Source organism: Neodiprion lecontei, chromosome 3, assembly GCF_021901455.1.
Source record: "Neodiprion lecontei isolate iyNeoLeco1 chromosome 3, iyNeoLeco1.1, whole genome shotgun sequence".
In the NCBI taxonomy this organism is placed as follows: Eukaryota; Metazoa; Arthropoda; class Insecta; order Hymenoptera; family Diprionidae; genus Neodiprion; species Neodiprion lecontei.
Genome location: NC_060262.1, coordinates 37,982,109 through 37,999,680, shown reverse-complemented (window position 1 = coordinate 37,999,680; position 17,572 = coordinate 37,982,109). Strand labels below are relative to the sequence as shown.

Sequence of the window (17,572 nt, the reverse complement as noted above, 5' to 3'; positions counted from 1 at the left end):
GCAGAGATCAACTTCGTTTTACAATCCTTTTACACAATTATTTTGAGTTTTGTATTTGTTTGTTTGTTTGTTTTTTTACACCGATTATATTGTACACACCGAGAGAAATTTTTAGTTCCGGTTACCGCTCAGTCCTTGACTATTTTCATTTTTTACCACAATCGAAAAATATAGTTCTAGGTAGAAAATGAAAATTAGTTTTCCAGCTGTTACCGGAAAGTCTGGTATCCGTTACTATTCTTTCTCGTTACGATCACTGTTGCTATATTTTCTTGTAACTGTTGCGAATATTTAACGCTTGTGCGACAATAAATTGACGTCAAAGCCTTGTTTAACTAAAAAAGTAGAGTAAACCGAACAAACTGATTTTGCGTTGCAATTACCAAAAAAGGATCGACAGTAGCGCAAAATGGTTACGTGTACCTCGTTTCTTCTAATTCCAACAATATTCAAACAGTTTTTTTTACGATACCTGGTTTACTGTATTTTTCCAGTTACTGTGATAAATGAAATTTTTCTACGTGCGCTAAGATAATTACCAACTTTCCGACGTGGGTGAAGCTCGAAAAAGTTTAATATTTGTATATTTGATGTGTATTAAAAATATCCGAGTCGAAGATGTCGGTAAAATTTCGATCATGTAATTTCATACAACTTGTACGATTAGCAAGGACGGAAACGCTTCGGTGGAATTAATTGAAAACTTGAAATGCATGAGATTTATGCATGAATTAAAGCTTTGTCAAAAACTGCGTAACGCGCGGTTTAAGATGTCTTTAGGGGAAATCGATGTTTCGGCAGAGCGGATAGAAAAAACGAAGAGAAGAAAAAGAAGATGAATAAAATTTCGGCCGATCTCCACACTCGGTTTGTCATTTTCTTTATGTTGATCGTTAATCGAGTTGCCTTTTATAGATAAACAATGATACAAAATGACCTCGTAACAAATACTCTTCGTCTGTATTCAATGCATATAGATACTCACGTATACGTGTATAACGTGCTCCAAATATGCGGTGCGATCCGAATTATACTTTCTATTCCACGCTTCTGATGCAGCACCAGCAACGACGGCGGGAGCGCGACCGGATCGAATGAACATAACGGATTGTTTATTCATCGTCCGATCCGTTCAACAATCAATCATTTTGAAAGAGGACCATCGTGTAATTCAATCTGTTACAAATTGAGAAAGTACTAATTTACTCACACATGTGTCCATAAAATAAGGACTGGTGATACAATAGATATCTAGTTCGAAAACTTTGGACTCCATTTTTTATACCTATCTAGTGATAATTTATATTTTCGAAATTACTTACGACTCTCCAATAGAGACTTCTTTTCTGCAGCTTATGCATAGGTAATTACAGACCTTGAAAAAGGATCAACTCATTGAGAACCATTGACAATGAATTATTTTACCAAAAATTTGTAATTTCCAAGTCTATCTTAACAACTGTCTTCATCTATCGCCGACGACCAACAAACTAAAATTTGTTTTTCCGCAGGCTTATTATATGTATAATTGTAAACTTCTCACGATCGTGGGAAAACAATTTTCTCCATCTTCTTCTTCATAGGAAAAAAGAAAGAAAAAGAAATCGGCGAGCCGTTGCAAGCGGTACAAAATTACGTGTTATCCATGGGCACGCCGGTACCTTATAGCTGCGATATAAGTTTTACGACGTTGCACCTGCTGAACCGGGTCCCAATGGACCCACGGGACCCAGGAACCCACGGTGAACCTGACGTATTACTCGATGGTCAGGTGAACATCCCGTGGTCAGAATACATACCGGGGGTTCCGAAAAGGGCGAAAACCCCGCGGGTTCCCTTCCATGAAAAAAGGACCTGCTGACAATGCCGTGAGATCGAGGTTCGCTCCGGGGACGGTGGTATTCGTGTACCTACCTGTCCGTGTACCTGACCCAATGCAGCCCCACTCGGGGCCCACATTCTCTGCCCCCACCCTAATGCCCGACAGAAATCACTGCATCCTGGACGACCAATAAGCGGCCGGCTTCTCATTCCCGCGCGCAGTGACGTCAGGCGTCGCGGCGTCGTCCGCAATCACGTCAGACGCTCCCGGGGTCGCCATGTTTCGTGCGTGGATTTTGACGTGAGAATCCGTCGAGTCGCTCAGTCTCCGGTTGCGTGTGTCACGATATCGCCGAGTTTATTCGTCCTGAAGATCGACGCTTCGAGATACCGCGTTTAACCGATTCGTACCGGTCGGAAACCCCGGGATCGAAAGGTCCGTCGCCCTTTTATTTCAATCTGGACCACCTTTCGAAGACCGTCAAGTTTGGATTCCAGGCTCGAAAAATCGGACGCCATATTCTTACTATAGCGTGTACTACTCTACTAGCGGTGATCGGAAAGAAAACCTTCCGCATTCCGGAGCGCGCGGTTCACAACCGAGGGAGACTTTCGAACACCCCGAGCTTACGGAAATCGGAGTCATGTAGGAAGGTGCGGGCTCACCGATCATCGGTCACGACGATATTACGAGAATAACCGGATACGGAGACGGTGGGAAACCAACGAGCTCTTTGCGTCCGCCTCGGATTGTTTGACGTGCGGTTTCTTATCCCTGTAAACCTGAGTCCCTGAACGTGCAACAGATGTTCGTAGCGGTGATTACGAAGGTGTGCAATCTGCCTCGTCGAGCCAAGTAATGGTCGGTTGTCAGGTTTTGGTGGAACTGCAGAGAGCCGCGGAGTGCAGGGAAATGCCGATCGAGGAACACGACTGACTGACTGACTGACTGACTGACTCACTGACTCACTGACTGACCGATCGTGAAAGGTGTTGAACGACGTGGCGCGAAAAGGTGCGTGTGTTTGTGTGTGCAGCCTGTTGCTTCCTCACTCGTCGTCGGTCGTCTGAGGATCGCGAAACCCGGAGCACCGCCTGACCCAGATTACGGAGGGACCGAGTCGCGGATAAAGCAGCGACTGACTCTGAGCTGAGCTGAGCTGAGAGGAGTCGGCGATTTTTCACCTCTCGTATCTTATTTTATTTATGTTTATTCGAAAAATGGGACGCAGCCCTGCCCCGAGCTAATTCGCCCGCGATGTCCAATAAGAACAAGCCGCTGCAGCATCACCACCAACAGCAACAAAACCAGCAACAGCACGCAGCGCACATGATCAAGCCAGTACAAGAAACGGTACCGCCACGGTATCAGCCTCCTCCGCAGCCAACGACCGGCATCCTCAAACATCATCCTCATTTTCCACCGGGTTCATCCTCGCAGACAGGCGCGCCTCCGCCGCCCCCGAACTCGGCTGTGAACGGCCTCCATCCCCACCAGGGTCACGCGCAGATACACCGGGTACAACCCCCGGGGCAGAAAGATGCCCAGGGTAAATACACCGCGAAGATAGTACCGCCCGATCATCCGACATCGGCCAAACAGCACTCCCTTCACGGGTACAACGTCCAGGGCAAGGTTCCTCAGGGTCAGATACCTCCCGCCAGTCAGTATCCTTTGACCCAGGTTGTTCAACGACAGAGAATCACGGACGAGGATTTTCTCAGGCTTGGACCAGTGGAGATGCTCAAGTTCGTCAGGAAGACGGAGTCCGACATATCGAGGGTCGCCACCGAGCAGAACCGACAGATACAAAGTCTGGTAAGACTGTCCGATATTCTACCATCACCATTCACATGGAATTTTATCACGCCTCGGCATCGCCGTCAAACTTCTTCCTCGTCGCCGTCTTGTTTACCAACCATCTTCTGGGTCAGCTGGTCAAACGACGACCACTGGCTCATCGCTGACGTTTTACGTACAGGTATAATCGTCTACCGATTGTCCGGTCGTAAGGAACTCTCGCGAAACGTCGGTTTTAAGTGATTTCAGGATTACACGTGCTGTTCGATTATTCAAGATAAATCCGTTTTGCGATCGTTTCGCTCGGCTTGCGTTCAACCAGCTTGAACGGGAACGCGGTTTATGATCCACTCGAGAGATTGATGTCCGGTAATCGGTATTCGGCAATTTTCTACGCGTCACTTATCGCCGCACCCATGTACACATTTTGCACTAATCGCATCTGTCAATATCGCATAAGCGACTCGCCGCCGGGTATAATACGATTCTTACAATCAGAAATCCATCGCGGTTCTGTGTGTTCAGTGAACGTCGAATCGGATCACGCTTCTATCGTCATTCCATAGAAATAAAGTAGCTTTTTGAGAGACGATAAATCGTCGTGGCCTGACCAAAACTATCCTCGAACCTTGAACGGATCGGTTCAAGAAATTACGCAGAGGTCCTGCGGTGTGTGTTCAGAGTACATTAGAAACTATACGCGAAGGTGAAGTTTTAATTTTGTTGCGATAAAAGGCGGGATATGGCAAAAACGTCTTTCGAATTATCTAATATCTGCTTTTACCGAAAGTTTGATCGAGTGTACCTCGAAATGAAAACAATTTCAATTTCTAATATTTTGATGGTCGCATTGTATTCAAGATAACTACCGTTTAATGACATGTTCCAGTCAAGTCATGGTAATCATTGTTCAATAGAAAGTCGAACTGAATTAGTAGACGATTCGTCGAAGAATTTTCCACTCTCAAGTCTCATTACTGATTTTATCAATTAAACTATTACATGACCGAAATGAAAAATGAGTGTATCCGGGTTGCGATGTACGAATCATTAATAACATGAAAATGACCGACTGAGTTAAGCATTAGGTCATCGAACCGAACATTTCGTGTTTAAATAAAAAAAAATTTCCTCAAATAAGATGATACAAGCAGTTATCTTATTCTCGCTAAACCAGTTTGCAAGCTGATTCCGAGCTGCACCCCACAGGCCCAGTTACCGGCTATTCTCCACATGCGTACCAAAATTAATTATGCAGAATCCTAAATTTGCCTCTTGTAAAATAATAAGAAACAAAGGATAAACAGCAGTGATAGAAACGTAGACAAGTCTGGAAATAAGTTAAATAAGCCAGCGATGAAGCTTGTAAACGAATCGCACAGGGAAGAAGGATCACGCGTACGAGGTTCTCGGGGTCAATAAGCGGTGGTAATACGGGGCCGTGTAACAGGCCCATAATTCATTGGCATAGCAGCTACCTGGAGCAGGAAGTAGGGCATAAAACTGTAAGCTCAAAGTATCGGTGATGATTTCTTCGCAGTTGAACGAGCTTCGGGCCCTGAAGGAGGCGAACCAGCGTCTGAGCGACGACAACCAGGAGCTCCGGGACCTCTGCTGCTTCCTGGACGACGATCGTCAGAAGGGTAGAAAGCTGGCGAGGGAATGGCAGAGGTTCGGAAGGTACACGGCTAGCGTGATGCGGCAGGAGGTTTCGGCCTACCAAAACAAGCTCAGGCAGCTCGACAACAAGCAGCAGGAGCTCATCAAGGACAACCTGGAGCTCAAAGAGCTCTGCCTCTACCTCGACGAAGAGAGAGGCGGCGGACAGAGGGACGACGGAGATGGTTCCAGCTCCAGTACCAACGCCGAGGAGACTGTGCCGTCGAGGTCAAGACACACCTCCACTTTTAACGGTGAATATTTCTTAATGTTACAACGTCGAATGCCCGAACCGCTGGCTCTCTTCCCCTTCCTAATCACCGCTGCCAATTAGTTATTGCACCTACACACACGATGTGGAATCGATCTGCGACGTTTGGATCTAGGACCAAGTGTATTTCCTGCATGGTGCGGGTAAAGGTCGAAACTTTGACCAATTGGGGATCAGTTTAAAAGACACTGTCAAAGGATGTATCCAACGTTCCGATCTATCGAGCTAATTGATCGAAAACTCAGGTTTCCACAGATAACGAGTTTCTACAACGACACATTTTTTAGGAGTAAATGCAAACTAGTTGTAGTTACTGGACAGTACGAACAGTACGAATTAGTAAAATTAGGCTGGATACTTTTCTATCAACTTTTTACGCGTGCTGGATGATCGGAGAAAGGTTCATTCATGAATGCTATTTTTCGCAATGAACAAACTTTATTCTGTGTAACAATAGCAAGGCTTCATGGGAAAAAAGTCCCACTGATTATATGCATGTGCGTAGAGTTCTCATTTCCATTACAAACAGTAATTATAAAATTTTTATGCAATCGAATTTCACTATTTTCTGATGTACACATTTAAATATACTTTATAGTTGCAGACAGTATCTTTTTCGATCGGTTTATACTTTGCTTCAGATATCTTTTAATTAACAACAGAAAACACATGATGAAACTATCCTTCCCTAAAATTAGTAATACATTGAAAATTGATCAGAATTTATAAATTATATCCGGTGAAATGACTCGATTGAAGTATGCAAATGTTCCAAATCGAAAAGTTAGTCTGATTCAGTTCGTTATATATATAGAGAGAGTTTCTGGAATATTTAGCAAAAATATTAGGCGACTGACTATTGGAAACCTGTAGATAATCGGTAACCAATGACGTAATTTTGTTAATTATCTTCCAAGTCTTCATCTTCTTGTTTTTCTCATTGTATTTCACAGGAATTTTCTGTTTCAACACTATAAATAAGTGAAAGTGTCGCGACGCAGGAAGCGTGTTTCGAGTATCTTTCACGGATTTTTGAACGTGGTAAACGTTAACATACACGGGAATTTGGTAACGCAGTTCTAGACGACGATTTCGCCGACCTGGTAACTTCAGGCAGCGATTAAATAATACGAAATCGTAATTACCAAGCTAATTGCCCGACGAGCTGCATGGAGCGTGATGAAACCGACTGACTCGGCCCCGGATTCCCACTCTATATATCGAATAAGATATGTAACCACCGCTTCAGATAATGTCCGACAATCCGCACGCAGATTTCAAGGAATTGTCTCAAGCAAACTCACGATCAGTAGAGCAAAAAATAACTTCTTCTTTCGACGCATGCAGAGGATGCAAATGAAAAAATGCACGAAACCGCCTAAAGAGCTATTTCACAATTTCCGCGGACCGGAAGCTAAGATACTTTTCCTTTTTTTTTTTCTCTCTCTTTGAGAAGCAAAACCCGAGTTGATCAACACTATACTTATTCCATTATCACTGAAACATTTCAATCCAAAAATAAAAATTCCAACATTTACATTTTCTCATTGCAGACCAAACTATGCAGTACGTTCGAAGCCTCGAACAGCGAGTAAAGCAGCTTGAGGAGGATAAAAGCGTGCTGCAAGCCAGGGCGCAAGGATGGGAACCACCCCCTGGTGAAGTTTGGGAAAACCCAAACTCTCCCGCCGATAGCACCCCCCTAGGAGGTCGTCCCGAGGCCGTGGTTCGAGCTCTTCAAGTTTTGGAAGTCAGGGAACAGCTTGAGAGAGAAGGTGGTCACGACGGCGAAAAGGCGTTGGTCAGAGAAATGTGCAATGTGAGTTGATCTTCATTTCTAACTGCTGAATCGTCGTCATCGATTGATACTCCCGGATAACTGAAGATTCGTTTGAAAAGAAAATTCCTAAACTTCTCATTCGCTTGGCAACTCGTTAGAATTCGCTTCGTCATTTAATACTGGTTGCAAAGATTTTAAGGAGTAAGAGTGAGAAACTGGGTAAATTATTACGCTAAAATGATCTCGTTACATCGTATTTTATTTTCCGCTAACCAGTTGATAAACTGATGAAAAAATGATATTTGGTTTGGTTACAGGTCGTTTGGAGAAAGCTAGAGGAAGCTCCTCAGCCGAGACATTAACCTGAGAGACAAAAAGTACATATTTATACAATGTTATATTATAGTATAGACACATCCTAGGTTGTAATAAGACAGTTTTATCTGCCGAGCTATGATACCTAATCAGTTTCGATATTATACATATTTTTAAGATACACAAGAATCACTAGGTATAATTAATTGTCACGTGTTCATTAACGCGTAAGTGCCCGTATTGCCTTCCATAGTATTATTATACAGAGATTATTATTATCAAAATGATAAATTTATAAATATATATATTATATACATATAAGGTAGTTTATAATATATACGCACTATATACAGATAGGATTTCCACGTGTATAATATTCTATCGCCGTAACGATCGCGACGTTGTTACATTCTTTGTAATAATATTCTATTTATAAACCTCTATTACACATTATACGAATGCCGTTAGCTTGCCTAGATGCGACTGTTATATTAATAAAATATATTTTTATTAAACCGCGCAGTATAATTTTTCTGCATATACATTATAATCAAACGTGACGGATACACCTACGTGATTATTTGGACTTTTTTCTTTTTTTGCAATGGACCGATTTTGCCGCCGTGCGGTATTCGCTTGCCTCCCGAAATCGCAACTAATTATGATACATACATGCCTTAAAACGCAATCTGTTAATTCTCTCCGGCAAAATGAATGCGATAAATCAAGCGGGAACCTGGTTTTTTTATTTTTTTTATTTTTTATTTGAACAGTCATCGACTCGTACACTAGAACATGAAAATAAAATTAAAATCACTCAACGATACCTAACACATGTGGCATATTAAAGAACCGCGAAGTGAGTCACGCTTGTTTCACCGTCACCTTATACTCCCACCTGAATCTGCCTAAATCTACGGCCGAGAAATGTGAAATCTCTAACAGCTTCGATTTTTTCAAACGGTTCAAAAAATTCAGATTTAATCCCGTATAATCAAATTTGTTGAAAGTTATAAACCGGGCAAACTAATACATGGAATTTTTCGTGCTTGAGACATTTTTTTTCGTTTACACATTGTTATGTGTATTTGAAGATGAAAAAAAATTCTAATTTATAGTCCGACAATGGGATCATTCATATTAAATTTAATCAAAGTTTGTCCTGAAAAGTGCGATATCGATATTTTTTACACTGGAAACCCAAGAAAAAACATACAGTAAGAACCTAAATGCTCGAGTGGATTTTGCTTTCGGGTTAGGAACATTTATGTGGAATATGTATGTTTGGTGTTTAACGCCTCGCTCTGCAGTGCATACGAAAACATTATTCAGTCGTCAATCAGTAAAGTAATAGACTGCTATTATAGACAAAACGTCGAAGGAGAAACCGCGATCAACTCTTATTGTAGTCGATAAAACTTTGATACCGCAGAAAAGGTAATTTCGACGGAAATCCAAACGGGTAATAAACGTTGAAACGGTATGTTTCAAATCATCGTCCTCCGTAGCCGGATGATTTTTTTTAGTAAACTGTTGGATCTACGTTGCGTGCATGACATTGATTGAAATAACGTTCCGGAGAAAAGTTAGAGTCTTCTTTTTATCCATGTTTCTAAACGAATCTAGAAACTTTCGGTAATACAATAGAAGTAAACCAATTGCATTGTTTGCATTGTACGTGATGGAATCGAAAGAGAAATTCGTAATCATTGTTATCAAAGTGATATTTACGTATACACCTGTATACCCATATTTACCTGTGGGTTTTACTGTAATTATTTTAATTCGCGGTTACCGCTGATCGAACTTTCTCCATGCATAATTGGATAACGCTTTCCAAGTCAGTGCACGAAAAATTGAATGCTAAGCAATTTTGATGAGTTGCTTGTGTTCTTTTTTTTTTGCAGTCACGTAGAAATTACTTTTATACAGCGTGATTCAACTTATACTCTTCGCACGTATATTCGGGATAATTGTTCCGACTTTGATATCGGTTTAAAAAAAAATTTCAAAGAAGAGAATAATCCGAGATTGGTGCGTATATTTATTTTATTTAATGCCCTTCTTGATTTGCTTTAAAAATATCAAAAATAAGGGAGTTAAAAAAAACTAACACAGTATTGTAATATCTGTGCATGTGAGCGATGGATGCAGCGGTGTAACTTAAATGACTATATCTTTCAAGACAAGCCACACGTCTGTGCTATTTTTGGTGTTAAATTTGGAAGAAAAAGAGAAGCAAAATGAAAAGAAAAATAATAAAACGATAATAGCTGCGACAGCACGTAAGACACGAGCTGCGAGCAAAGGAGGGGGAATTATTTTTGACGCATTGCAACGCCGTGACATTTCGGTCGCACTTTTCATTCCACCGGCTAATTATCTCCTTTATCTAACCCAACGTTTACTTTTCCCAGCGGCTCTAAAACTGTCGTTTTATTTTTCCTCTTCTTTTTCTATTCACTCGTGTTTTTCTTCAGCTTCTTTTTCGCTTCTTCTTCTCTCGCGGACGAGGACACGCGCTCAATGCCCGCAAACGAAGATCTATTTCTATTTTTAACGGCTCAAAGGATCCCAGACTTTCAATGACAGCCCTCCGAGATTGCCCTAGAAAACTACACCCTTTTTGGCAACGCCAAAAGCATCGCACATCGGTCGGCTCGTCATATACGGTCTATAAATTAACATTTTTTTATCCACGGTTTTATTTTTCACCCTCATTCACATGGGGAAATATTTCGCAAACTATATATCCTGCAAATCCGTCCTCGGTCTATCTTCTTCAAGTCCCGCCATAATCTGCAGTCAAGAAAAATTTAACACGAGTCCGTGGCTAAGTACGTGTGAAATATCAGGTACAACGAGTCAGAGAAGTACATTATAATGATCTGTGACGATCCGCTACCCGTTCTGTATAATGTATTCCAAGCCTCTAATCGTCGGTTACACAGCAGCGTTATAATAAGGTTCTTGTCGTTCTCACGGACTCTGCAGGTTCATTGTACATACATCCGTACGCGTATACTGACAATGAGTATACCTTGTGCACCTAATCAGCACCCACGCAAACTGAATACTGTCTGCCAATTGATCGTGAACCGCAAATGTGTATTATACCTACGTACGTATATTCTAGTACTTGAAGGTGGCATTTGCGTAAAAATCATAAAATTATGAGCATCTAATATGCGATTGGAAACATTTTCAAATTTGGGTCACGATTAGCTGTGATCGATATTGCTGATCCATAGACTACAACAGCACAATTGCATTCCGGTTTGAACAAATTCTTTTTTTTCGCGTGGTAACCTGCGATTTGAAAAAATTCAAATCCGTTGATTTGCAGTTTCTTTTAATACCGCCATATTTTTAGATTTTACTTTGCATTCGTCGCGACCTGGAATTTGAACAAATTTCACGTGAGACGCTTCTCCACTTTCGTACTTACGATCTCTAAAACGGCTTTGCGAATATGGTAACGGCAATAAATCTTACAGGTATGCCAATTCTTCGAATGCAATTCTCGGGATATCAGCAGATAAATCTACAAAGTCAAAAGTAGAAGCAAATATATATACACAAACATGTACCATGTATTTTGATCTCAATGCGAAACGTGATGTCGCCTATCCGATATAAACGACATCCGCGTTCAACGTGCCAGGTTTGAGCGAAGTGCAGAATCCGATTTGTCGAATATAACGATCAGTTATCTGATTGAAGAATTTCATTAATCTCTGACACGTTCTCGTTCCGATTGATACAGTGGGCGTCTATAACACGATCCAAGCCCTCGACATCCATCCTTCAACCTACATCTATTTTAGTTCAACTGATGAACCGATTGTTATATCTACTAAACATCTCTATCTCTCTCTCTCTCTCTCTCTCTCTCTCTCTCTCTCTCTCTCTCTCTCTCTCTCTTTGTCCGCAGAGAGAGCTCTTCGCCCCGCATACCACCTAGAAGATAGGTGCTTGGTGAACGTCTTTACATCGCTGACGAGATCTGGAGTTTGCGCGTTTCCGGTTCAACGGTGGCCGTCGTTGTGCACGTGGAGGAAAAAAACGCGGAGAGGGGATGCGATTCGTCCGCTCAGGGCAGAGCGATGAGAGTCATCGGGGATGTGCATGTGCGGAGGCCTCGCGGAGGACAACGCAAGGTTCGTCCTGCTAGCCGGCGTCCTGGCCGCCTACATGCTCGCCGGTGCCGCTCTTTTTCAACGGCTGGAAGCTGACCTCGAAGTTCGACAGGTGGGACACTTTCCTAAAACGTTTCGTACCGCGTCCCAAAATCGGAGTGAAGCATATATTACCTCGTTTTTTTCGCTCCCCCGTATTCGAATGCACGCGAAATTTGACGTTGCGAAATTTTGCACATGTAACCCTTACGCCACATGGAAGTTTGTCTTCTCCTCACTTCCTCTCGAAAACGCGTCCTATACTTACTATCTACTATTTTTCTGCCTTTAAATAATTATTCACACGTCATAAGCTCATTGTCGATTTCTTGTTTCACGGATACTCGGGTCACTCGGTGTTACAAAGCGAAATTTTGCAATCATGCGATTTAGTTCAATCGCGTACGAACTCGCGTATGTCAGAAGGATCTCAGAGTTTGTTTACGGCGATGAAACGTGACATGAATTCCACACGAGGCATGATAGATTATGATTAAGGTTCAAACGGTTGCCGAAAATGCGGTGAGAAAAACTTGGCGCCAGTGACTTGGCATCGTAAATCGAGCTGCTCCGATTCTTTGCGAGGAGATAAAAATCCCTGACGTAATCATGCAGGGCTGTATACTTCTGGACGCGAATGTAAATAAGTACAACATGCGTGATATACACTTGTGTACTATACCTGTATATAAATAACCGTCGGGGTAATGGATCGGGGATTGAGAAATGTTATGGGAAGAATTACAGCAACAAAACGCCAATCAACCTGCAACGTGTTTACAACGGTTCATACATATATGTATATAATATTTCTATTATATATCTTCTTTCTTTGTTTACCGAATCAACTCGTCATCTTCAGGCTGCTGAATTTTGGCGCGTCTATCACAACTTTCGAAAACAACACCTTCAGCCGGGATCTGAAGCCGTTCACCGGTTACACGAACTTCTATCCGCCTACGGAAACGCTTCGTCAGCCGGCATTATCAACAAACGGCGACGCTGGGACTTTCCGGGAAGTTTTCACTTCGTTGGAACCATCGTCTCGACGATCGGTGAGAAATCAGAATGTATTAATTCTTGACGACTCATTTATCACCACTCCTTGAACGGGAGAATTGGGTTGTGGAATTTTTTGATCTTTAAATTGGTAGGCTTAAAACGAGATTTCGAATGTAGGATATTACAGTATCGGAGTAATATTTTACTTTGCAAAATGTTGAAAAATCTTTGAACAAAGTGTGAAAGTATTAGGTTTGAAAATTTGAAAAGTGTCGTAGTAAGAATTTATAAAAAAATTAACACTTTCGTCTTCCCACACGATCACTTTGTTATTAAATATAATCAGAGCGTTAAAAATTTCGTCATTAATCTTGTTATTAGTTCATTCGAAGTTTCACAAAGATTGTTAAAAGTCATTCTTCAATAATTTAGTAAAAATCACAAAGCGTGCTCCACTGAATTGAACGAATGACATTTTTTTTTGTATTAATCGAACGATATTCAAATACTTTACTCTTCGCTAAATGTACCGCAGACTGTTTTTGTTCGACAATTAGAGAAAGAAATCGAAATTAATCGTACGCATGAAACTCAAATTTCAGTTCAAGCGAATTAGTAATAATATTTTGTCCATTAAGCAAACGATTATTCCTCAAAATAAAGCTTTACAAGCCTTTCGTTTTGCGATGATGCGAGAAATATTATCATTGATAAGCCCCCTAATCTAACCTACTTAATTTCACTGAATATCCGAAATTTAATTATTATTACCACACTCACACGCACGCCTATATCCACCTGGCAATCCACCTGGTGGATTTTCTGTAATTTTTATCTTCTTCCTCCGGCCGCATGCGTATTTTCAGTTTCCTGCTGAAGAATATAATTTATAATGGACTTATAATGACGGCAAGAAAGGTCCGTCAGGTCGGCGACCCGCGATGCGTGGGAATGTAGGAGGGTAGATTCCGAGATGCTAATATGCCTCCATCCTCAGCCCGCAATTGCACGCTCACAAATACACCCGCTCATTCCGCGTCTCCTTAGCTTCTATTCTTCGCGGCTTTCCGGGCACACAACGAAACCAAGAGAATGTCGCGCGATCGTGTATTGCGGAGAACTCCACTCGGCGAGATAAGCGTTTTAAATTATCTCGTCGCCTCGACTGACCCATATTTAACCATCTCCTTTACAGGATACGGCAGCACCGCCCCTCAGACGACCGCTGGACGCGTCGCCGTTGTTCTCTACGGATTCTTGGGCTGTTCCGGTAAGACGTGGGGAATATATGTATCGCACCCCCCATAAGTTCACCATCAATTTTTGGTCTGTAAATGTCGCCTTGGTCTTTGATTATCCGCATCTAAAACCGAACGAGGGTAAAGAATATTCGAAGTCACTGAAACGGTAATAGTTAAAAAATTTGTGCTCCGCTGATCCGCAGGCACTTGACTGACTGTCTTCCAAACTTGTCTCCAGATAAAAAAGGAAAACCAGCGTTAAACCGTGGTCGCAAACTTGTCACTCTTACTCAAAATATCACCCTGCCAGGTGGTATCCTGTTCTTCAACCTCTTCCTGGAGAGGATAATCACCTTCCTGGCCTGGGTGCTGCGCAGCATCCACTTGCGACGGCTGAAGAAACGTCTGCGAAAAACGACGCTCGCCTCGAGACGAATATCGCGAGGCTCGACCCGGGCGAGAGCTTCGCTTCCCGACATCCTGGACGACGACGACGACGACGTGGGTCTGGAGCACTGGAAGCCGAGCGTCTACTGGGTGATGCTGTACTTGTCGCTGGCCTCGTGCGGGATTGCTTGTTGCGCAGCGGCGGTGTACGCGCCTCTGGAAGGCTGGAGTTACTTCGAGGCTTTGTACTTCTGCTTCGTGAGCTTCGCGACCATCGGCTTCGGCGATTTCGTGACGACCCAGCAGCCGAACTATCCGTTGGTGCACTGGTACCGGCTGGCGAACTTCTTCTTCCTGGTGACAGGGTGCTGCTGCATTTACTCGCTGCTCAACGTCACCTCGATCGTGATAAAACAGGGGCTCAACTGGGTGATAGAGAGGCTGCGATGCGGCGGGGGCGGAATGGCCGCACCCCGTCTTCCCAGGAGGCGATCTTCCGTCTCTGCCGTCTACTGCGCCCGACGAAGGCCGACGAAAATCGGCGCCAGGGACTCGATGCACAGCTCGGCCGGGGAACCTGACTCTTCGGAGACCCCAAGACGGTTGTCCGGCGAGCTGATTTCCATGAAAGATTTTTTCTCAGCGAACAAAGTGTCCCTCGCCGTGATGCAGAAAACGCTTTACGAAACCGCCCAGATGCAGAGGGGCGGTGGAACTCCCTCGAACTCGACGACCCCTCATCATCAGCCGGCCTTCAAACCCGGCGCCGTCGGCCCTCTCGCTATTGCGAGCGAAAAGTTTTGAGCTGACTTCCCGGGGACTTGATGGACACAGACTCTAAAAAGTGACCGGCCTTAAAGAGCCTTATAGCCAAGACTGATCCAAAAGGATACATGCGAGATTAGGGTGGTCCTTATTCAGGATGTCGACCAGTTTTTTCCTTACCGCCTCCCAAACCGACTCTAAATGATTTAAAAACAACTCTCTAAATTTTTCATATTTATATCTCTACTCCTTATGCTGTCCCACGAGGGTTTTGTTCCGCCGTAAGAATAGCACGGGATTTTATCGTCACTTTACACTTTATTTTTTCTTTCCGGAAATTTTCGTGGGAAATATTTAGATAAAACACGGGGATTTGTCAAGTACAATTAGTTCTTTTCGAAGATATTTTTTCTTTCTGAAATTTGCTGGAAATAATTGAGTGATTAAGCAATCAGAAAAGAAAAAATATCCTCTAAAAGAGTTGACTATACCCGCGATATTATAAATCCCCGTTTGATTCAGATTTTTCTCGCCAAAATTGCCCTATATAGTGAAAAGAACAAAGTGTCGAGTGGTCATAAAATTCCATGTTATTCTTATGGCGAAAAAATCCTACTGGGACAATACAAAGAATTGAAATAAAGATCTGAATAAATTAGAAAATTGCTTTTGAATCATTTAGAATCGATTTGGGGGATGGCATGGAAAAAGTTCGCCAACACCCTAAATAAGGACCACCCCAATGCGACATACTTCTGCAGGGTTTAGATATTAATTCTCCACTCCTATGATTTACATTCAAACAAGTGATTTCAGATCTTCATGCTACGGTTTTGAAAATCAGATTGAAAAATCTGCTAAAGATCTGTTAAAGGCACTGCATTGAAGAATATCAGCAGTAAAAAAATTACCCACCGCACAGTATTTATGGTATTATATAAGTTGCAAGCGTGACACTCACCCAGCTGGCTATAGTCACAAAAGTAAAATGACCGGTGCCAAAAATTAGAATCTCTTAGGTACAGGTCCCATATAACTGCAGAAATTGCCGATGTAGCAATGATACAAATCGACTCGATCGTAAGTTATTTTGCATGTAAGGAAGTAACAACTCTCTACTGCAATTTCCAATTTATAACTATAAAATATTTTTAAGTAATGTATTATAGTACTGACAATGAATATTATATGTACGTTTCTTCCCAAAGTGTATGAAAATCCCGACTATATTATAAAGTAAATCTCGTGTAGAACGGTGTCATAATAAAGTTCGGTTAGATATGAGCCCCGGTTATATTATTATTCGAATTTAAATTCGTTGTCAAGTATTTCCTACAACGGCGATTTTCGATCATCAATTTGACGCGTCTAAATGAAAATAATTACGTTTCACGAAATGTATGCCATACATAGTGGATTGGGATAAAAAATATAATACTGATATTTTTTTCAAACCCTTCTCATATCGCGATAATATCGAGACACTCTCACGTTTCACGGTGGTGTAAACAATGTTGTTGAGAGAAACGGGGTGGGGAAAAAAAACTTGAACACGTGAATAAAAAAGTGAACATAGTGCAGACAGCATGAATAAATTGCAATGACGTTCAAAAGCGTCAGAATGGCAGAGAATAGTCATAATTTCAACGAACAATCAATCCAGAAAGAAGATACTAAAGATGTAAACATAAATACGAAGTCTCTTTACTTTGAGGTACCGTGGACATTTTTCTTCATAAGATATATATTCTACAACATAACATTTACCACAGTTTTCGACATTTTTGTGGTTAATTAAACGCCACGGAAAATCGAAAATCAAATGTATTGATTAAAACTCGTCAATTTTCAAATACTGTTCCTGATTCAAAGGTGCCGCATGAAAATTTGACAATTTTCACCTGCCTCATCGATATGATTGCATTGGAAGAAGGCGTCTTTGGAAGCGGTACTTCACACAGTCGCATAGCTCGAGCTCATAGAAATTTGCAACACGGTTTGCAGCTGAAGGACGGTTCGATATTTCGCTACACTCACGCAAGTGGACCTAGTTTGGATGATACGGATAATAAAATTTGTTGCGATAAGGAAATTAACGAACGACAGGAGACAAAGAACTCCTCTAAGTAAGATGTCACAAGAATGGAGAAAATAATTAGAATATCCAAATGATATTTAAAATATTAATCGTATAAAGTGAAAAAAAATTAGCCAAAATAAAGATAAATTACGACAATTTAGTGAATAACTTATACGACTATTATGGTTCACTTTTCCCACCAGGGAATTTTACGAAACCTAGAAATAAATATCTATAAGACTCGATAACGTAATGATAGCCAAACAGCTATT

General features: G+C 41.9%; 2 protein-coding genes across 2 annotated transcripts; both read left to right on the top strand.

The window, feature by feature from the left end:
• Positions 1–2,034: 2,034 nt before the first annotated feature.
• Positions 2,035–8,162, top strand: LOC107223564 (coiled-coil domain-containing protein 85C). The gene is made up of 4 exons (XM_015663270.2): positions 2,035–3,640; positions 5,163–5,535; positions 7,106–7,371; positions 7,650–8,162. Exons 1-4 carry the CDS (start codon positions 3,080–3,082, stop codon positions 7,692–7,694), a joined length of 1,245 nt encoding a protein of 414 aa, XP_015518756.1. The 5' UTR covers positions 2,035–3,079; the 3' UTR covers positions 7,695–8,162.
• A 3,425-nt stretch (positions 8,163–11,587) lies between these two features.
• LOC107226715 (potassium channel subfamily K member 13) lies at positions 11,588–16,504 on the top strand. The gene is made up of 4 exons (XM_015667618.2): positions 11,588–11,898; positions 12,688–12,880; positions 14,023–14,097; positions 14,379–16,504. Exons 1-4 carry the CDS (start codon positions 11,770–11,772, stop codon positions 15,257–15,259), a joined length of 1,278 nt encoding a protein of 425 aa, XP_015523104.1. The 5' UTR covers positions 11,588–11,769; the 3' UTR covers positions 15,260–16,504.
• Positions 16,505–17,572: the final 1,068 nt, after the last annotated feature.